At 41.0% G+C, this 23,294-nt stretch overlaps 1 protein-coding gene across 1 annotated transcript; it reads right to left on the bottom strand.

The window, feature by feature from the left end:
- Positions 1-4,419: 4,419 nt before the first annotated feature.
- LOC135713485 (bumetanide-sensitive sodium-(potassium)-chloride cotransporter-like) lies at positions 4,420-23,294 on the bottom strand. Its single transcript, XM_065236609.1, has 9 exons — positions 22,945-23,294; positions 22,578-22,683; positions 7,424-7,799; positions 6,817-7,352; positions 5,784-6,760; positions 5,280-5,533; positions 4,990-5,218; positions 4,655-4,925; positions 4,420-4,591 (listed from the first exon to the last, which is right to left on the bottom strand). Exons 1-9 carry the CDS (start codon positions 23,148-23,150, stop codon positions 4,478-4,480), a joined length of 3,069 nt encoding a protein of 1,022 aa, XP_065092681.1. The 5' UTR covers positions 23,151-23,294; the 3' UTR covers positions 4,420-4,477.

Here is a 23,294-nt window from a genome sequence, read left to right as displayed (position 1 = left end):
GTGCCATTTGTGGCTACTCTATTATATAGGTTCTCGGTCACTGGGGATGTGGTGTAAATTAAAGCCAAACAAAAGCTACGTTAGCGGGTGCCGCTCGTCGCACGTCGCGTCGTCTGCTCGACGCTCTCAGGTGGCGTTCTCGCATCTTGTGGGTGGACGGGCGACGCCGTTTGGAGATGGAGAAAATTTGTTGATGGATGATAATTTTCTCAGCTCGTTAGACATCTCCCGGTGTGACGTATCGACCAATAGATGAGTGAGCGGTCAGTTGGCGGGTGCGAATCATTGGGAGGTGCGATGTCGATTTCTCCCATATAATGATGTCACTGATGGGAGGTTAAACGTCCTGTATCAGAAGCATAAAATGGTGCGATTTAATATAGCACCGGTTGGGATCTAGGTAATTGATCTGACAATTGAAGGGCAAATATTGAAGTTTAAATTTACGCGTGGGTGCCGTTTATCGCAGTACGAAGTCGACATTCTGGGCCTCGTGATCGATGTTTGCTGTGGAGGAGATAAACCTTTCGTATTCTTTGTAACCATTCGTGTGGATTGGTTTTGAAAACAGTAAACGTTAAATAGTGTACAAAAGGAATATAGGTATCCATTTTTTGAAAAAGAAAAACAAATTAACTCCTCTTACTCATATTTCGTCAATAATGTTAGGAGTTCTTTAGTGACTCGTATTCAGTTTTGAATATCACAGCATTGCAAGTGAAATAGAGTGATGTAAAATATTAAATTTTTACCACCCTGAATTAATAAGACTCAACAGTTTTTACAAATTCTACGGAGCCGATAAACTTGAATTACAATTATAATTCGTTAACTATAGTAATGTTCCGTTTCTGTGTGTGTGATTTCCCTCTAAACTCCACTGGCCGGTAGTGTTATTATGGAAGAACTCTCTCTACAATGTCGCATTTATGGTCATTGTAGACAGCTTTAGTCCGGAAGTTAGAAGGTGATAGCTCTATTGCAGATCCAGCAACCCATTTCAGAATGTCTGGAGAGTCACGCCCATTCCGAGGTTACGTTCACTCACAATAAGCCCCGCATGTATGCATCACCGTTATCAAATGGATATTGGTTATATATACACACTTCCAGGTTCGAAAATATTTTCTTCAAACCTGCCATGTATTTAGTTTAATTTTGATTTTTAATCTGTAAAAAATAATTGGACAGCTCTCACCATATTCTATTCTTCCGCCGCCGTTAATTGATTCTTTTGGAATCCCTTGGACTTTTTCTCTAACGCTTCGTATTTAAATTCGTGCTTCACCGGTAATTTCCTTCCGTAGATTGTCCTTGGTTTGTTCTAACATGATTCCGCCTTTTCTGGGTTTTTGTTTTCTGAGGGAGATAAACCCGCACTAATTTCCGTTCCTGGTTCGAGGTTGATTCCTTCCTCGCTGGTTTGTGTGGTCGGTTTCATGTCCACTATCTGTCACTGAATTGTCATGGTGATATGGGACGAGAAAAAGAGAATGAAAGAAATTCGAAAGGGATCAGTTTCAAGAAGTGACAGTTTCATCAGATTCCCCAACTAACCATACTCAAGCAAAGTGAGAATATACAAGCTATATTGCGACTATATGGTTACTTGGGTTCTCATATGGCCGAGAGGGAGTCGAGTTTCGAACGCCTTTGGATACGGTTGTGTGTTAAGTTTGTTCTCTGTTTTGTGCGTGCATTCGCTTTCATAGTTTTCGGCTGCATTTGCTGGATTAGCGCTGGCACTCTGCCTCCCGGACGGTTATACGTGTGTGAGTGGTGGTTTTCTCGCTTTCCGAGAAGTTTTAGAATCGAGAAAGAAAACATGATTCATCATGTTGCAAAATTGCAAGCATCAGAAGATTTGCCGCTGCGTGGTTTGATTGTTTCTCCCGGACCAGAAATTTGTGGCATCGCGAGTGAAAATTTTAATTTCTGTTTATTTACGCGGTGATGAGAACGGCGCTGATCTATTGTTAGGGTTTTGCGATGTGCATTGCTTTTGTGCACGGAGTGACTTGAAAAAGAAAAGTGATATTTGGTTGTTGTGTGGTTGGAGTGGATAGAAAAATATGCGTGGAAGCATAGGGAATGCGCTCCCGGGTGAAGTGATTTGGTGAGTACGTTCCAGTTGAAGATTGTTGACAAGTGTATTTGTGGTGATGCAAATTATGGTTTAGATGACGTATGGCTTCAAACATTTTGTGTATCCAAATAAAACATATTACATACTAAATACGCACAGGGCGTCGTCTGCTGACCATTGCCGCGGGTATATCGTGGGAGTCCCAGGTACCCGGTTCAAGCTTTAGTTGGCGGCGGTGGCTCTTCTTGACCTTCTACCCCCTGAGTAGTTAGTGTGAATAAGGGCGTCTATGTGATGTTTTGCTGTACCTGTTGTGGACATTTAGTGCATCCTGTTCCCTTAACCTGTTGAGGACACCCTGTCTTGCCTCAAAAGTTACCCTTTTTGTAGTACTAGTCTTCACAACATAAAGGGCACCATTAAGGAGCATGAGATTTGATCAAATTATTCGCAGTTCTACTTGTCCAACGCCCCCGGCTTGGTGAGGGATAGAGGATGACACAGACACACACACACACACACACTTGGGTTCTCATATGGCCGTCAGAATGGTTCATCGGTTGCGAAGTGAAGTATTTCTGAAAGTGATGCGTTCTATTTCTCAATGTTTTGATTTTATCCTAACGTTACCTCAATGTTATATCACAGACAAACAGACACAACACATTGAACTTTTATCATTGTAAACACTACCGCATATCATTCTATCCTATACATTATGGTGGGCAATACACTCAACAGATGGCTGTAGTGTGTAAACGTCAAACGCTAGGGAATTGATTATGCGCACCACAAGTTGCGGTACTACCAGCTAAGAAACATTTAAATTGAACGTTAAAAGCGATTTCGATGAACGCTTTAAGAGTGTTATGTCTGCTTGTCTGTGATCATACGTTCACTATCGCAACTTCGGGTAATTTGCGAAAGTACTTGCATTTTTCTCAGGCACTTTTGATCTAACTGCAATTACTCGAAATGTGCCACGACTAAATTGGCACAACGACGGCCTATACGCTCAATGAGATACAGAGAGAGGTGAAGCAGATCGTAAAATATTAGTAAACCAAAAAATCAACGTAAACGCAATTAGTGGCGTTACTAATTGCTTGTATCGTACAGGGGTTTTACTCACACAACTTAAGCGATTGCCTCACCTCGATAATCCACCTCATTGCTATACGCTCACTAACCAAAGCGCAGGGGTTTTGGCAGGTTCACGCTTCCGATTTTGGCATCACAAAAAAGTCGGCAAATGTTTGCGTAGTGACACCTTAGAAACATTCAGGACAAACGTCATGAATAGTTCCGGAGGCTTCAGGGCAGATCCGATGGATTTGTTGCGATTTGCGATGTTGCGATTTTTGATTTTCCCATGTAGGATGAGTACAGAATTTTCAATAAAACCATATTTTTCTTTGATTTATTTGTCTGAATTTGAAAACAAATTGCACTTGATTTGGTTGCAATTTGAGAACACACGATATTTTGATACGGAAGAAAAAAAAAATCACATAAAAACAGGATTGAGTGTACCGTGAACGTGGGTTATTCCGCGCTGCTTGCTCCCTCTCTGAACTGTTCAAGTGGTGCATGGTTAGCCTCTCACGGGATGCGTAGTGCTATCAAGTGTTCGGCCAAATAGCATTGGGCCAAACGACCCATTCGGTCAAATGGCATTCGGCCAAATGGCCGGATACCGGGCTTGTAATATGTTTTGCTATCGAGTGAGAGAGTTTCCAATATCATTAAAAATTACGTTGGCATAATGACTACTTTTCTATTTTATAAAGTAGGAAGGCACTTGTCAACGCCGTTGAATGCAAACGGAAACGGAAGCTGCCGATGACGATGAATGAGACACCGCTTCGTGTTTTGCTTTGCGTTGTACTCAGTGGTGTGGATTCGTACATGCATAGATGTTGGTGTGCGTGTTTTATTCCAACGCTGCAGTTCATCGTTGTCTCGTCACAAACAGTTTGGAGCTGTTATCTGTCTCTATAAATTCCCTGGGTATGTTTTTAAAAATAAGGTGACTTGGTGACAATTCCAGAAAAGGAAACCTAAGCTTAAAGTCCAGTTGAAACACATCGATAAAATACTGCATCAATAAATTAAGACAATATCAGAGTATTTTTCATAATTAAATTGATTTCCAGGAAATTTAAACAAAATAGGCTTTCAGATTAATGTCAATTTTTTACCATATGTTGCAATGTTGGAAGCTCGGTAAAAATTGACTGAAGTCGGTAATAATTTGCTAATGTGTGCAAAATCAATTTGTCAAGATTTTTCCAGTACACTGCTCGAATGTATTTATGCTTGACCGTAGCAGATATTTATTTTCCATTCAATGATAAAGTTGAAAATTGCGAGTTGAACTTCGCTGCATAATTAGGAGTAGAATGTGAGTACAGACGTCTGGTTGCCACGTACAAGTAAGAACGGTGGCATGTCCTTCGTGAGCATCTCTAACCACGACATGTAGAGCGGTGCGGAAACGATTCCCTGAAGAAAAGAAAAGAAAAAATATAGCACATATTATTTTAAATAATTCGCTATAGATTGTACCTTCCGCGGTATTGGCATGGACAGCACGATCAGGGAAGCGTTCTTCGAGTGCTGCTGCAGCAGTTCCCGTAGCCGCAGCTGACGGTACGTTTTCTCTTCCAACTGGACCTGCTCGGATTCGCTAACGAATACATCCGTTTCCTGTCCTTCTATCAGAGCGTCGATGAGGGCACGGTGCGATTGGATCGTTGCTTCCTGTGGCTTATCGATCACGTTGACCATGACCAGGGATACGTAGTTGATGCGCAGCTTATCGAGCAAAATTGTCATGCTGATCGGAGGGCGAAGGTAAAAGCTGTATTATTATTTGGTGTGTTAACGGTGTAGGCACTTACTTTTCACGTTCCTCTTCGACGTTTGTGTTTTGACTGGCTAGAGCAAATACCCGTATTTTGCAGTCGGACCATTTTGATCGAGTTGAAATGATATACGGTAGCAAAATGGTGAGACCTCCATCGTCGTACAACCACCATACGTCGATATATCCTGCCGGTTGCTTATCGCGGAACAGATTCAACTGTTGGATTTGTACGGAAGCAACCGTGGCTGGTTTGATACCTGGTGCTAAAAATTCAGAAATAAATGTTTTTTGTTATGCAGCAATGTTGACTTCAACAGACCTTACCTTCGCTTGGAACGTTCACACTGACTTGTTCGCTGCTGTTAACCATTCCATGAAGATCGAGGTTGGAATTTACTGGCATTAGGCCCTTCCGGAGTCGCTTCCCGGCAGGTGTGTTGAAATATGTTAGCGTAGACATAATATTCAGGGCCGAATCGGCAAGATCCAGCTCTGGGTTTGGTGGAACCAGGTGCGAGCAGTCGATACCGTTCGGTAGTCGCAGGATTGTCAGGGCGAGCCGATTGTCGAATGCATTGCTAGTAAGGAAAGACAATTAATCGTTTATAACAACGGCCACCAGCTTGGCTCAGGTTTGCCAGGAAGCAACTTCTTAAGGTTCAAGAGAATGTTGTGGAATATAAGTGTAATAAATATCCGATCTAGGGAATCTTGAAAACAGACGAAAATGCTACAAACTCTTACGAATGCTACCTGTCCAGAATTTTCCAGGTGCCTCTGGGGGGCTACCAAATTCTTTGATTTTATTGGAGCGCTGGTGCTACTTACTGCAAAATGTTGTAATAAATATGCAGCTGCTCACTGCTACATTTGCGCCAATCTGTCTTGTATCCCATCATCAATATGTTCGGAGTCATTCTTCCGAATCCCGACGATTGGATCATTGCTCGTATACCCTCGTCAAATGGCAGCCCGTCCAGGATGTTGTAGAAGGCTTTTATTTTCAAATCGTTGAGCACTTTTTTCCCAGCTTGAATGTTCAATTTCCTCTCCTTGTAGACCAGTCTTCTCTCTATTACGTTTCCCACGATCATCAGGGAGTTGTTCTTTGTGATCAAATTGGCAAAGTTCAGCAATCCCGGTCGATGCAGCGGATTTCCAGTCAGCACTAATAGTTGTGGGTTGTAGTTTTTGACATGGTCTCCCACTTGTTCCAGATTAAGGGCCGAGTTCAGTGCCGACTTGTACGCTGCAGCTTGGGTTGATGACCCCCAATTGACATCCGGTTTGCGGTAGACCACCGTAAGGTACAGGATGAAGATGATCACAATAGTGATGAATGTGGATACTACATCGATCAAGAACATGATGATCACGCACAGCAGTGATCCGGCCATACTCAGCCAAGGATGATAGTAACGGAAGGTCGGACGCCAACCGAGAGGCTTGACCGTAGCAGCATGGAAAGTGCAGAAGTTCACTAAAGCGTACGATGCTAGGAAAAAATTCGATATCAGCGAAGCGATTGTGTTCAAATCTGCGATCATGATAAATGCGAAGGAAACTAAAAAGACGAGTATGTATCCACGGTACGGTTCACCATGTTTTCCATAGCCCTTGGAGAAGAATATCAGTCCCGGGTAAATACGGTCGATTCCAAGTGCTTGTATCAGGCGAGGGACGGACAGTAGGTTGGTCAATGCGGTACTGAGTGTAGCAGCCCAGCATCCGAGGTAAATAAGGGCGCTCGAGGCAGCAATCAATTGCATGATCGCGTAGTCGTTGTTCAGCCCATATTTGCAGTTCTGTAAAAGTATGGCAAAATAAGCATTTTCCTTTTACTACATTCACATATGCTTACGTTGAGATCTATATCACATGAAGTGAAATTGGATCCCACTAGATCCGTGAGATTTCCGGATGCATCACGAACTGCCACAGAACCAGCAAATAACGTGAAGAGAATGTAGGAAATTCCCGATACTAGGCAAGCCAGAAGCGTTCCCTTGGGAATGGCGCTAGCTGGATCTTTCAAGTCACCGCAAATGTTGGCTCCACTCTGAATTCCAGTCACACTGGGAAAGAAAATGGCAAACACGCTGAAAAAGTTTTGCTGAACACCTTCACTCACTCGATATTGCGGTCCCATGTTAGATGATACTACGGCCATCGAAAATCCAAGAAATCCTTTAGCATCCTCACCGGTAGTAGGACCTATGATCGCCCCGATTATGAAACTTGCTATCGCCAGCAAAATGGCCACTAGCAAAAAGTTCTGTGCTTTTACTTCCCAATCCATACCAACAGCGCAGATGGTCACCATTAGTAGAAGTGCAATAGTTCCGACGATACGAATATCGTTTATGCCTCCATCAACTATCTTAGTTCCCTGAGATTCTGGAAAAGAAAATCATGTGAGCTGGATTTGTATGCATGAAATGCATGATATGTGTTGTTGACAAACTTACCTAATAACTCATTCAAGGAACTACAAAAACCGATAGTATTCATGGATGCATTCACGGCATTAGCAAAGGCAAACACCACGCCAACCGACGCTCCAAATTCCGGCCCAAGTGATCGGGAGATGATATAGTAGATGCCACCACTTTGAACTTGTCCGTTGGTGCAAAGGGCCGACAGGGAGAGGGTTGTGATGACACATACCACATAGGACAGGGCCATGATGATCAGGGATTCAATGATACCGGCCTCTCCAACGACCCAGCTGAGTCGCAGGAAGAGCATTACTCCCCAAATGTTGAGCAGGCATGGCGTCAGTACACCCTGGATCCAGCCCAACCGATGGCCGATGGGTTTGGGCAGTTCATCGACCTCGGGTTCCTGCAAATAGGGATGAACTTGAGCAAGATTTGTTAAAGCAATTTTGAGTTTCTTCTTTCTATTGCCCTCAGCGTAGTTTTCTTTCACGGTACTTTCACAGTTGTTAATTGAGAGCTTTCCAAGGAATATGTCCAAGATAGAGTAGAAATACGCTATTTTGAAAACTTTGACGTGAGCCAAAATGGCCGAATTTCAGCACAAACTTAGTTCATTGCCCCTAGCGAACAATTATCGGAAGTGGCAGTGGAATTCTGAGTGGTAAAATATTTTTTCGCTATTTGGCCTGGAACTATGAATAATAGAAATAATTGATTTTTCCCATGTCAGATTTTTATGTCAAAAAGAACCACCAGACATTTGAGTGACATAGGGTAACTGATGATGGTTGGACCTATTTAGGCCGGTTTCACACAACGTCAACATTCATGTTGTATTTTTTTTATGAGTTCAACATATAATTATAAAAAATGCGTGATTAGGGGAAAGATCTACATTTCTTGTTTCTAATAATAACATAAAAAGTTAAATATTATGAACAAATAATTTTATAAAACGTTTTTATTCAGCAAAGAATTATGATGTTGGTTGGACCTATACTGATCTTGGTTGGACCTAAAAAATGTTGATGGTTGGACCTATTTTTGCAAATGCTAGTTTAGCCCATATTTGTTCAAAAACTTTATTTAGAGCTTATAGGTATCATGAAAAAAACCCTTTTTATACAGTTTTTATGGATTTGCTATTTAAAAAAATCAAGAAATTTGAGTTTAACTTCGTTTTTAAAAAAGTTCACTTTCCACACATTAGCTATTTATCATGGCTCATTTTCTCGGAAATCATTGACCCGATTTGGAAAAATTTTAACGTCAAACTATAGGTATTGTGGATTTCACTGCGACCTAGCAAGAAGTACAGTCGACTTGTTTCGCGCTTCGGTATTTCGGAAGTTTTCTCGGTATTCAGTTGGTTTAAATTATCAGTTTTTTCTCGCTTAGTGATTACTGGCATAGTTACCGGCTAAACAATTATCTGAAAGTGAGTTTTTCTGAGAAGAAAGTGGTTTTCGGCGTCATCGGAAAGAAAATTGTTCACTTGCAATTGGATATTCGCAAACCAATTTGCGCTTCATCGGTGCGTGATCACGCATACCTGCACACAGATCATCGTCATCGAGTGTCAGCATCTGCCTCCGCATTTATACCGGTCATCCATCATCGTGTGTCCAGCTGAGTGCCGAGCCTCATACAAGCACACCACTACAAAGATCGCCCGCACACGCGCATCGAAGGTCACCCACGCTGCGCGTCGCTCCGCTGCTGCTGTGTAATCACTCGGTGGTAGTAGTATAGCAGATAAGTTTTTTTTTTCCTGTTTCTTTCTCTCGCCCATCAGTTAAATTTAATTTTGTGTTTCTGTGTTTGTAGTTTTTTTTCTGTTTATTGTGTCTGTGTGGTTTTAAGCATCGTTTCAGTGGTAGAGCGTTTACCGCTCCCACTAGTACGGCAAAATGGACGTCTCGTCAGAAGACGATATGGACATTTTGTCGGAAGATGACACCAGTTTGCCACTCGATGGCAAGAAAAGACGAAAACGTCCTGTCATTCATGGTTCGTCTCAGAAAAGCCCCCGATCGCGAGCCTATCCAGATGACTCGACTGGGCCATGGGTTGTCTACTTTCAGCCCAAAAACAAACCTTTGAACTTGATGCAAATTTCCACTGATCTGACGAAGCGATACTCGGCCGTGACCGAAATCACGAAGGTTAGGCATAATAAACTTCGTGTTGTCGTTTCTAACCTGAAGCAGGCTAACGAGATTGCTGCCTTCCAGCTCTTTACGATTGAGTACAGGGTTTACATACCAGCTCGTGATGTGGAGATCGAAGGTGTGGTCACCGAAGCGAGTCTGACCCCCGAGATCTTGGAGAAGCAGGCGGTTGGCCGTTTCAAGAACCCCTTGCTCCCCCCGGTGAAGATACTGGATGTCCAAAAACTGGGCTCAGTATCTGTCAGCGAGGGTAAAAAGAGTTTTACCCCCACAGACTCGTTTCGCGTGACCTTTTCTGGTTCAGCCCTTCCTCAGTACATCGAGTTGGGAAAACTTCGGCTACCTGTGCGCTTGTTTGTTCCTCGGGTCATGATCTGCCAAAACTGCAAACAGTTGGGACATACGGCCTCTCACTGTGGCAGCAAGGCACGCTGTTCCAAATGCGGGGAGAAGCACGAGGATGGCGCCTGCACAGTCACGGCACCAAAATGCGTGTACTGCAAAGGATCTCCTCCTCATGGTCTCTCGTCGTGTCCGGTGTATAAACAACGTGGGGAAAAACTAGAGCGCTCTCTTAAAGAACGTTCCAGGCGGTCTTTTGCAGAAATGCTTAAGACAGCCAAGCCATCGACTAACGAAACAAATCCCTTCGCTCTTTTGTCAGATGACGAGTCTGGCTCTGACTTGGCTGAGGAGGGAGTTTCTTTCAGTTTTCCGGAAGGTTCTGCCCGGAAACGAAAACGCATCCGTTCGCGGAAAGTTGCAGATCAAGAACCCCAAATCAGCTTGCCCAAATCAAGGAGTGGTGGAAAAAAGGAGACTTCTACTCCTCCTGGATTCCGCAGAACTGATTATACCCAGGATTTTCCACCTCTCCCGGGGACATCCAAAACCCCCGATGCCCCAATTTTCAGAACACAAGCCCCTTCTTCATCTGGGTTGTTCTCATTTGATAACATTGTGGACAGTATCCTCAATTACCTCGATATTTCTGATCCTCTGAAAAGCATTGTTCTGGCACTGCTTCCTACTGTGAAAACCCTCTTGAAGCAGTTGACATTGAAGTGGCCCCTCCTTGCAGCAATCATCTCCTTCGATGGATAATTTTCCAAACGAGGTCGGGGATTTGATCACTGTTCTACAGTGGAATTGTCGAAGTCTTATTCCTAAGATAGAATCGTTTAAGTTTTTGGTTCACAATAATGATTGTGATGCATTTGCTCTGTGTGAAACTTGGCTCTCTTCAGATATCGATCTTCCTTTTCATGATTTTAACATTATTCGACTGGATCGTGAGGATTCGCGTGGAGGAGGAGTACTTTTGGGGATCAAAAAGTGCCATTCCTTCTATAGAGTGAATCTTCCACAATTTCCAGGTATTGAAGTTGTCGCATGTCAGGCTTTTGTTAAAGGCAAGAGCCTTTGTATTGCTTCTGTGTATATTCCTCCCCGAGTTTCGATTAGTCAAAAACAACTTTCAGATATCTGTTCAGTTCTTCCTACTCCACGGTTGATTATGGGAGATTTTAATTCCCACGGTACAGGCTGGGGGGAACTGTATGATGACAACCGTTCTACTTTGATATATGACCTCTGTGATAACTTCAATATGACAATTCTTAACAATGGAGAAGTAACACGTCTGGCTGGTCCATCCTCAAATGGAAGTAGATTAGACCTCACACTTTGCTCTAATTCATTATCGTTGGATTGCACGTGGAATGTGATCCAGGATCCCCACGGTAGTGATCACTTGCCGATCGGCATTTCGATTGCCAGTGGGTTCAATTCTTCGGAATCCGTTAACGTCGCGTACGACCTCACCCGTAATATCGATTGGACAACGTTCAAGACCGCGATAGATGAAGCCGTGTCGTCGGTAGAAGAGCTTCCACCGTTGGAGGAATATAACTTCCTCTCCAATCTGATCTTGAACAGCGCGCTTCGAGCTCAAACTCGGCCGGTTCCAGGAACGTCTTTTCGTAGGAAACCTCCTACCCCTTGGTGGGACCAGCAATGCACTGAGGTTTATCGTAAAAAGTCCGACGCGTTTAAGCTTTTCCGGAAACGCGGAACACCCGAGTATTTCGAAGCGTACTCGACTCTTGAACACGAACTCAAGAGCCTTATCAAAGCCAAGAAACGCGGATACTGGCGGCAATTCGTGGACGGTTTATCGCGCGAAACGTCGATGAATACGCTTTGGAACACGGCGCGAAGGATGCGTAACCGGTCTTCAAACAACGAGAGCGAGGAGTACTCGGATCGGTGGATTCTCAAGTTCGCGCGAAAAGTATGTCCTGATTCCGTGCCGGCACAGATGATTCCTCGCGAAACGACGAATTCGGTAGACGAGATCAGCCAGCCTTTTTCAATGCTGGAGCTCTCACTCGCGCTCCTTTCGTGTCGCAATTCGGCTCCGGGGGCTGATAGGATCAAGTTCGACTTGTTGAAGAACCTCCCAGACGTCGCTAAGAGGCGCATGTTGAACTTGTTTTGTCAGTTCCTGGAGTTCAATATTGTTCCAGATGATTGGAGGCGAGTGAGAGTTATAGCCATTAAAAAGCCTGGAAAACCCGCGACAGATCATAACTCGTATCGTCCCATCGCGATGTTATCGTGCATTCGAAAATTGTTGGAGAAAATGATCCTTTTTCGCCTCGACAAATGGGTTGAGACGAACCACCTACTCTCAGATACTCAATTTGGTTTCCGTAGGGGTAAGGGAACGAACGACTGTCTCGCGTTGCTTTCCACAGAAATCCAGTTGGCTTTTGCTAAAAAAGAGCAAATGGCTTCTGTATTCTTGGATATCAAGGGGGCTTTTGATTCAGTATCGGTTGAAGTCCTTTCAGACAAACTCCACGCTTGTGGCCTTTCCCCATTAATTAATAACTTTTTGTACAATTTGCTGTCAGAGAAACATATGAGCTTTTCTCATGGAAACTCTACAGCTTCTCGATTTAGTTACATGGGTCTCCCCCAGGGCTCATGTTTAAGCCCCCTTTTGTACAATTTCTATGTCAGAGAAATTGACAATTGTCTAAGTGACAACTGCACGTTGAGACAACTTGCAGATGATGGCGTAGTGTCTATGACAGGGCCCAAAGGGGTCAACCTGCAAGGACCCTTACAGGATACCTTAGACAATTTGTCTACTTGGGCTATCCAGCTAGGTATCGAATACTCCACGGAGAAAACTGAGTTGGTCGTTTTTTCTAGGAAGCATAGCCCAGCACAACCGAAGCTTCAACTTTTGGGTAAGCCGATCACTCATTCCATGTCTTTCAAATATCTTGGGGTCTGGTTCGATTCAAAATGCACCTGGAGATCCCACATTGAGTATCTGAGACGAAAATGCCAACAAAGGATCAATTTTCTCCGAACAATTACCGGAACGTGGTGGGGAGCTCATCCGCAAGATCTTCTAACGTTGTACCGGACAACGATTTTATCGGTTTTAGAGTACGGTAGTTTTTGCTTCCAGTCGGCGGCTAAAACTCACATCATCAAACTGGAACGTATCCAGTATCGTTGTCTTCGTATCGCGTTAGGATGCATGCACTCGACTCATACGATGAGTCTCGAAGTGTTGGCGGGCATGTTGCCACTATCGGATCGGTTTTCGGAATTGTCCCTTAGACTCCTCACCCGTTGTGAAGTTATGAACCCACTGGTAATCGAAAACTTTGAGAAGCTTCTTGAGCTAAACCCTCAAACTCGTTTTATGTCATTGTACTACGTGTACATAACTCAGGATGTCAGCCCTTCACAGCATAATCCCCATCGTGTATGCTTCTCCGACTTCGGCAATTCAGTTAGTTTTGATTTATCTATGACGCGGGAGATTCGTGGAATCCCAGAACCTCATCGTTCCATGATTGTTCCGTCAATTTACGCTGCAAAGTTTGGCCAAGTTGATTCCGCAAGATCGTTCTTCACAGATGGATCACTAATAGAGTCGTCCGCTGGTTTTGGTATTTTTAACGAATTTCATAGCGCCTCTCGAATGCTTCAAGCTCCTTGTTCCGTATATGTTGCTGAACTGGCGGCAATATATTATACGCTAGAAACGATCGCCTCACTTGCACCAGATCATTATTTTATTTTTACGGATAGTCTCAGTTCTGTCGAGGCTATTCGCTCTATGAGGCCGGTAAAGCACTCCTCGTATTTTCTCATGAAAATACGAGAGCTTTTAAGTGCTTTATCTTTAAGATCTTTTGTCATCACCTTTGCATGGGTCCCATCTCATTGCTCGATTCCGGGCAATGAGATGGCTGACTCACTTGCTAAGGTGGGCGCTATGCAAGGCGATATTTACGATCGACAAATCGCCTACAATGAATTTTTCTTCATTTATCGTCAACAGTCGCTCACCAGCTGGCAAAATAAATGGAGTGAAGGAAGTTTGGGACGATGGCTATTCACGATCATCCCTAAGGTGTCGAAGAGTCCTTGGTTCAAGGGGTTGGATGTGGGTCGAGACTTCATTCGTCTGATGTCTCGCCTCATGTCCAATCACTATTCGTTAAACGCTCACTTGTTTCGTGTTGGGCTGGGAGACAGCAATCTCTGTGAATGTGGACAAGGTTACCAAGACGCCGATCACATCCTTTGGTCTTGTGCTGAGCATCGTGGAGTCAGATCTGAGCTGTGCGATTCCCTTCGGGCTCGAGGTAGACAACCTAATGTTCCAGTTCGGGATATTTTGGCTAGACGTGATCTGGAGTTTATGAAACTCATATATGTTTACTTTAAGAATACTAACCTTAGATTGTAAGTTTGATTAACCTTGTGTTTAGTTTGTGTATTGTGCGTGTAGGTTTTTTTTTTAATGTTTGTCTTCAAGATGAATAGAAATAAGTTCATGTTTTAGGATTAATTAAATATTTGTATAATAAATCATATTTCAAACCTCCTTCTCCCTTTCCCCATCCAAAAAATTGTAAATCTCCACTAACCTCGAGACGACCGCGAGTAATCGGTTCAATTCCTTTAACTCTAGATTTAAGACATTAATCATGTATAATGAAAATGATAACTCGGCTCTGTAAAGTTTATTCGATTGAGCCTGTACAAATAAATAAATTAATATAAAAAAAAAAAAAAAATATAGGTATTGTGATCCCATTGAAAGCTATAGAATATTTTTCGAGTCGGTCTACTGGTTTCGAAGATATGGCCGGAACAAGTTCCAGGGTATATGGAACATGGACCTAATTTTGACATGGAAGGAATAAAACCTATCATGCGACACTTCACATTACTTCCAAATTCGATAACAAGATCAATAACAAAATTGAGTGCCTTGGACCACATTGGCCACTTCCGGGCATGTTCTGGGTGTCCCCGGGGAATTTAGGGGCTTAAAATGACAGAATATCAGAACTTAATGCTGGTTTTATAGTTCTTTTTCTCCTAGGAGTTTTTTTTTTCGGAAATAAGTTTCAGTTAGCAATTTTTAGTTTGTTAACATTTTATTTCAAGTTAATTCACACACAGGAGGTGTATGAGAAGTGCTTAATGTAATTCATATTAACAGATTCTTTCGGCGCTTCCGTGGTAGTTCGGAAATCGGTGGTTACTCTTTCAGCCAACCTCACGATGGAAGTCCTCCTTTAAACTTACGCTCAACTAGTGACGCAAGGTCTTTAGCAGCTTCCAAGATCTTTTTGGTCGTCTTGGGACTGCCAGAAGCAGCGCACATACAAACGCAATCCGCTAGCTGGTTCTCCAAATCAACACTCAACACTATTTCCCTTCCATGTTTCTTGCCGTGGCTTCCCTTAATTTTTGCGTGAAGTGTCGTTTTCGGAATATTGTACCTTTTCTGTGCCTGATACGCGGTAAGTGATTTATCTACTAAAAGAACAGTCTCTTGAAGATTTTCGACCGTATAACTCTTTTGTTAAGCCATTTTTTCAATCAAAGAAACTGATCACTCGGCCAAAACGAAATCGAATTTCAAATCAGCTGCGCATGAAGGATGTAGACAAACCGAAGCGCACCTAGCGGCCGTCTTAGGAAACACATAGGTCCAACCATCATCTTGCGTAGGTCCAACCATGATCATATGTATCTATTCGAATTTCGTCAATTATTCAAACATTTTAGTGAAACCAATAGATAAATGACGTACTAACGCGTTGTTTACACCTTAAAGCAGTATTTTACTGCATGAAAATAAAAATAAATGTAAAAAATATTCCTTTTTTGTATGTTTGAAAGTAAGGCATGATGACGAGCTAATGCGTGGAAAGTGAACTGTTTTGAAAACACATTGAAACTCAATTGTTTTGAAGTTTTTTCAATAAAACACCCATGCAAATTGAAGAAAAAGAGTTTTTTTTATGATACTAAAGTGATCTTTCAAAAAAAAAAAAAAATTAGCGAAGATTGACTAAAATAGCGATTGAAAAATAGGTCCAACCATCATCAGTTTTTGGCTAGGTCCAACCAGCATCAATTACCCTATATGACTCAAAAGTGCACAGAAGATGCAAACAACAATATTGAAACGGACTTCAGGCATACCTTTTGATTGACATTAAAAGGAAAACTTATTTTTGCTATTAATATAAGATCGAGAGAGATTTATAAAATGTGAGGAAAAAACTCTTCTGGTAATATTTAACTTTTCATAAATAAAACATGTTAAAACGAAAAGATACCATCGAAAATATTTTAGATTTTGACCGACTTTTGCATGGAGACACTTAGCTTTTTTGCCAAGATTGGCACCGCCGACTAGTTCGCAATTTAATTTGCTGAATCTCAGTGAAAAACTGGCGAGATTCAGCTAACAAACAGGAATTTAGCTGAGATCTCAGCGAACAAACAGAAATTTTGCCGAGATATCTGTAAAAATAAATGCCAGTGTGTACCACAGTGCGGTGGTCCCGGGATTTGAGTTAAAGTAGATGATCATCAATTATTTTACCAATTATCGCCAGGGATCATCGTTTGACCAAAACAGAGGACTCGTAAAGACTAAGTTCACATCTCACTATATCTGGAAGTAGAGAGTCTTTCTCTTTTCCTTTATTTAACGTCGGTCTCTGTTCCGCAATCTAGTGCCAATCACCGACAGACATCGATTGCCATCCATTGACGACAATCGAATGTGCAGAAAGGCAGCTTCCACACCTGCGTAGGATATCGCACCTATTCAAACACACAAATGGGCCGGGACCAACGGCTTTACTTCCCTTCCGAAGGAAAACGTGACCAGAGATTTTTATGCCTCAGAAAAATCCCACCGTCCTCGGCTGGGATTGAACCCAGACCCATTGGGGTGAGAAAGCAGTCACGCTTACCACTACACGACCGGCGCCGGCCCAAGTAGAGAGTCTTGTTTCCAGGGATTAGAACAATCCTGGAAATCGGAATTTTATTTGTTTAAATCCCGGAAAAATCCAGGATCCCTGGATAAATTTCAAGACGCTAAAGGATAACTAAATTCACCAATAATATAGTAATTATTCACCAATCATATAATTCAATTATAACATCATTCAGTTATACAGCTAGTTATTGTATTACAACAAAATCGTGTAACTATATATATATAGATTTGGGTTTTCGCTCACTAGACTACTAGACTATGCGACTAGACTACCATGCGTCTTCTATAAATCGACGGAGACGCATGGTAGTCTAGTCGCATAGGAGTATTGAGCGAAAACCCAAAACTTGATAACTTAAAAAATATATAACTCAAAAAACGGAAAAAAACACATTGCTGATTTTGTGATATAATGTATAAAAAAGCCTAAATTTTCAAGGAAACATATAAAAACATATTGCGGCCTCTATCTAAAAACCATGAAAACCATAAAAAACAAATGCAATCAATGATATACCTACGAGTCCAAGCTGTATATCATAGGTATATCACTCGTTCGTAGGCAATGACTTTTACATAAGCTCCAGCTCAATAGGCTTCGTGGTGTTAGTAACATTTGGAAATGTTTGGTGGTGTTTGTATTTCTTCGCAATGCTCATCTATTAACCTGAAACAGCTGTTTGTGGTGACGTCATTTCCTACGAACGAGTGATATACCTATGAGTTACAGACTCGTAGGTACATCACTCACTCGTAGTTACGATACCTTGCTTCACATAAAACAAAGAATGTTATGTGAAGCATTGTATATCAGCTGAATCGAAGAATATCTGAAAATGAAACGCAAGTGCCAGAAAAACCACCAATAAATTTTACGATTATGCAGTGGAAAAAACGATCAAAATAGATGAGAGTAGCTCCTTCATTTGTCAACGTTGCTACCACAAACTGTATGAACTGTGACCGGAGAAGTCGTTGCAGTACCATCCAGAATCGCTGCTCCAGATACGTTATTTGAAAATTCATGTGATTCTTCTTTAAATTTCAATTTTTTTCTTCAAACTATTAACTTGTTGTTTATTAGTTTATTTGATAAGGCTCAACCGAATTAACTTTACAGAGCCGAGGATTCTTGTTCACTATACAATACATCTTAAAACTATAGTAAAAAGGTACAACACAATAAACATTTTATCTTCCGCTATCCAATAAGCCTCCTCCACCAGAACGGGAGCCGCTTCCAGTGCTTTCATTGTATGGCAGATTCGCCAACGAGGGTCAGAGCGCTTCCATTGCAGCAATGGACGCAAAACGTGGTCATCTCTCACACACTCATCACGAAACGGTTGCTTTCCAAAGTCAACGACGCATCGACTGAAAGAACTGCTGATGAAGAACAATGAGGAGGACCAAAAAATGATTGACACACATTGAGAGTGGTCTGCTTCTGTCGACAGCCGAGTGAACACTGAAACTACTAACTTAAACTCTTCTTTTTTTGCAATCATTTTTCAGATTTCATCGATGCCGTTGCGGGACCGTCCGGAATAGTTCCTTTTCCCTTCCAAGGTTAATATTAAAAAAACAAATCATTTGTATGTTGTTGTTGTTTTTCTTCTTCTAAAAATCAATCATTTTTTTATATTTATTTTTAGTGGAAACAACCATTTTTGAATCGATCGTTACCACCTAAAACGCACCTTTGTCGGACCAAAAAGAAATTCCTTATACAACTTAAGGATAAATCTCGATAACTTTTTCAAAGGGACGTATCAGCTTTTGTAAACAATGCATTAAAATAGGATTTTCCATGTTCGCAAGTAACTGTCCGAAATACTGCATTTTGGCAGGGACATCTTATCGTATCTTTCCTGGCAGGGACAAGTGGCACGCATACCGTATGCGTTTGTTTATATCATCAGAACGTTAAACTTATTTTTAAAACCCTACTCCCAGATGGTGTTGATTCCTATCCCGATTTGTTTACGAAAATAATTTGTCAAAATCCAAGTGAACAATGCTGGTTGCAGTTTTACCAATATAGCCAACATAAAAATAAGATGACCGCTTTTAATTAATGCAACATGCAAAAAGATTTTGTCATTGCTGCCGAGTGGAATTGTTTCGTAACTTGTCATGGAAAGGGCCCTTGTGATGCTTTGGGAGGAGTATTGAAGTGAAACGCTGCGAAAACGAGTTTGCAAGACCACCATATAACAACGGCCCAAGAATTTTATTCATGGGCTATTTCTAAGCCAGACTCAAAAATACACTATTAGCTTTTTTTCGGAATACGATTGGAAAGAAAATTGAAAATTCATATATATCGAACTGCTACTAAGTTTGTTGCACTACTACAAAGTTCACTGTACTTCTACTATTTGTATTGATTTTCTTTCCTGAAGTTCCACAACGTTTATTGAACTTGGATTTCCCTGAAGTAGTACTAATCCATTTAAACCCGAGCAGGAACCGATAGCTAATCGATAACAAATGAATATCTTAATGTGGTATGATACCAGATTTTGGTATGCTCGTGTTATAAAACCTTTTTTTTTTTTTTTGAAAACCGAAATAACAAAATGGGACCTTTCAGAGAGTTATTGAATTGGTATTAGAAGACCTTCAAAATAACAAACTATGGTATTCTGGCATCTAAAAAAGCATCTGTTATCCGTTTGTTATTGTAATAACTAAATTAGAGTTAGAGTGGTTCAAAAACCCGATTTTTTACAAAAATGATATTTTTTTTCAAAATTTCATAGCTTTTGAATCACTGAGCCGATTTCAAAGATCAAAACATCAAATGAAAGGAAATAAAAAATTAATAAAATGATATTAAAAAAAATGTGATTTTATATAGAAAATCATTGATTGCATTTGTTTTATTTTATGGTTTTCATGAGGGCGCAGTATATTTTTATATTTTTCTTGAAAATTTAGGCTTTCTTACACTTCATATAAAAAAATCAGCGATTTTTTTCGTTTATGACTTTTATGAGTTTTTAAGATATCAAGTTTTGGGTTTACGCTCAATAGTCCTATGCGACTAGACTACCATGCGTCTCCATTGATTCATAGCGACTGTCACATTACCTTTTATCTTTAGCTATCAAAATTTCTCTCAGAGGAAAATCGAAAAAGGGCAGAAGGCATGAACAAAAGTTTTTATTTCCCATTCTTATACACACTTCAAATAGATTGTTCACAGTACCAATTTGGAACCGTCTAAGCACTGTGGAGTATCAATTCAAATTTAGAATAATGTTTTCCCTCGTAAGAAGCGTAAAGCACATTTGAATTTGAACGTGCCGTGTTAAAAATGTGACAATTTATATACTTGGGAATCATGCAATAACTACGTATGCACTTTTTTTTCAGGATTTTAAATTCCCCCTTCCTCCCATTGTAAGACTAAGTAATATTTAACAAACCCCTTCTACCCTCCTTGTAAGATCTTACATCGAATGTTTGAATGGTCTGTATATGACTTTTTCATGCTTACGCAAGATATTTCTGAGACCCCCTCCCTTTTACGTTGGAAAACGTAAAAAAATTCTAACACCCCTCCCCCTTATTGAATGGCCCTTTATTGAAATAGTAAATTGTTAGCATTCCTTTAAAATAAAATGAATTTTGTGAACCACAAGTTAAGACATGTGGTGTTCTTCTTTCATCCACGTTTATAGTATTATATCTATTAAAGTCACTTCCTCTTTCAATTCAACCAAACAGATATCGAGGTAGAAAACCGTTACTTTATAGCCAAACCGTTGAGATCCCTGTATCATTTGGAAAAAAAATATGCTGCGGAGAACAAAATAAATGATTTAAACTCGATTTTATGCTGTAATTAACAAAATCAACGAAAACTTGACATAAAATGGGTGATAGTTTTGACGCCTGTCGTAATATTTTCCAGCGTAATCTCAAGGCCAACTGTGTTAAAGAAACCAAGTCTCAAGATTGAGTGGCGCTGGTGGTGTAGTGGTAAGTGTGATTGCCTCTCACCCCCAAAAGGCTTGGGTACAATCCCAGTCGGCGCCGCCGGGATTTTCTGAGGCATAACATCTTTGATCGGGGAAGTAAAGCCGTTGGTCCCCGGTCTATGAGTTAATGGGCCAATAGGTAGGGGTCCAGGTGTAGGAGCTGCCTCCCTGGCGTCGGTAGCATTGGTGCTCAGTACGGAAAACAAGATCGACGGAAAACAAATCAAGGAAAAAAAAAGTCTCAAGAGTGCTTCGTTCAAAAGATATGAGCACTAAGGCTGTGAACCATTTGCCGAGTTAAATTTAACTCGTGGTTAAAAGTAACATTTCGAAAGTTATTCTCTATCTTCAAAAATCCCTGTGCTGTCGATCGACCGGTTTTCGAGCCACGGTTGTCAAAATTTAACTTCTTGTCTGTCAGAAATAACAATGCTCGGATAGCAGGCTTATACCCCGTTCACATTACAGCGTATATCACGTGATATACGCTGTCTTGCAATGAGCACTCATACATCTAGTTTTCACTGGAAATCCTATGTATGAGTGCTCATTGCAAGACAGCCTATATTACGTGATATAGGTTGTAATGTGAACGGGGTATTAATCGATAACTTTCCATCTGTTCAGAGCCTAAACTGAAGTTTGTCATCCACAAAGATGGCCTTGCATAGACGCGCAACTTTACCGAAGATATCAAATCACTACGACGTCATCCCGAGGATCAGCTTAATTCATGACTTCGGTAAAGTTGCTCATCTATGCAAGGTCAACTTTGTGGATGAATAATTTCAGTTCAGTGCTTGAGCATTCTTTAGAAGTTTAGACTTAGATTTTTGGCCAAAGTTGACACTGGAAAATATTACTACAGGCGTCAAAACCGTCAGAGCCATTTTAATGCGAGTTTCAGTAGATTTTGTAAATTACAGAAAAAAACCTAATTTAAACATTTTTTTTTGATCTCCGCAACATATTTTATGATATTTCTTCCATATGAAATCTGGCCCACTGTGAAGTGGTGTTAGGTATTCAATATGTGCTCATTTGATAAAGTTCTACGCTATTCCTCGGGGGCACCAAACAAATCCCTTAATTTTACCAATTTTTTTCTGATGAGAATATCAAATTAATATCAAGTTTTGTTTTATTTAAATTGGAAAACTGAACATCCAAATTTATTATTAGTTTGGTTGATATAAGAGCTAAAATATCAAAAATAACATCAGAAAATCTATGGAATACTAACTGAGTAATTGCAATGTCAGCAAAAGTCATAGTATAATAATAACATAATGCTATCTTATCTCAACAAAGCATATGTAAGTTGTTTAAATATAACAACATATTAATAGCGTATTCTGCTGTTAGATCAAAATAAGCTCTTGAGTTCATAATTCAAAAATATCATAATAATAGCAAATTATGCTCTGATAGCAGAATAAGCTAATGTTAATAGTACACAATAAGATATGATAGTAAAGTTTGAAATTAAGTTACTATGATTTTTCTAGTCCCCTTTACCCTGGATGGCTTCGACCATCGCTTAGACACCCCCGATATCCTCACACATGCGTTGTTTGACTTCGATCTCGAAAACGATCGTCACTGCGAAAATGGCTGGATTGATCCGGTTCACGATCCAGAAAAATCCCATTTGAATACAGTTTCGTACCTACCTGTTTCTTATCTTTCGCATCGCTGTCTCCATGCAGTTCACCAATCGATGGACGCTTAATTTTTCGCGATGATGTTCGATAGTGATCCAGTCGTGGCAATGGGTCCCTGGAAGTGCAGACACGCTGTATAAGTGATGGACATAATGCTGCCTTGAGGTCGAGGCGTTAATTGGGGGGGATTTTTTTTTCTTCTCGATGAAATTTTACACTTGGCTTTTTTGCCTCTGCTACTCGAGTAACACTAATCGAATCCATTTAGTGAGCAATCATCTTTTGAGTTCAACAACTATATCTCACTTGCTTAGCACAATTTATCAAATACCATGAACCTCCACTGGATTCGTCATTGTTGTCGTGTTGGCATTACCTAGTTACTCCCATGATACTAATGCGACGATTTTCCTCGGTCAGGGGGGCAGGGGCAACCTGATTGCGGTTTTTCAGCTCTGCGACATTCAGTTGCACTTCGTCGTCTAGGCGCCGAAATACGGGTGGTGGCGTACCACCACCGTTTTGTTGTTGACCACTGTTCATCTGTATAACCGTTTGTACTTTGAATCGATTGTGATCCATGGTTGGACAGGCTGTTTCAAACTAAAATGAAGCTACTAGCACAACCGCAGCGCATACACTTTTCAGTCAGTTTTAGATTGCATTCATGGTGAGTTTACACGGGAAAACCACTAAACGTTACACTTCACAATAACCGAGATTTAA

Source organism: Ochlerotatus camptorhynchus, unplaced genomic scaffold (assembly GCF_037179485.1).
Source record: "Ochlerotatus camptorhynchus isolate MF236.1 unplaced genomic scaffold, CSIRO-AGI_Acam_v1.1 ptg000557l, whole genome shotgun sequence".
NCBI classification, from domain to species: Eukaryota; Metazoa; Arthropoda; class Insecta; order Diptera; family Culicidae; genus Ochlerotatus; species Ochlerotatus camptorhynchus.
Note: the sequence above shows the minus strand (reverse complement) of the source record. Positions and strands in the feature narration are given on the sequence as shown.

What these genes read in the sequence shown, in the direction of transcription:
- LOC135713485 (XM_065236609.1), bottom strand. Translation starts at nt 23,150, where the DNA reads ATGGATCACAATCGATTCAAAGTACAAACGGTTATACAGATGAACAGT. An exon ending in TGTGAACGTTCCAAGCGAAG is followed by an intron (nt 5,219 to 5,279) that starts GTAAGGTCTGTT and finishes CTGAATTTTTAG; the next exon opens with CACCAGGTATCAAACCAGCC. An exon ending in GTCGAAGAGGAACGTGAAAA is followed by an intron (nt 4,926 to 4,989) that starts GTAAGTGCCTAC and finishes CCCTCCGATCAG; the next exon opens with CATGACAATTTTGCTCGATA.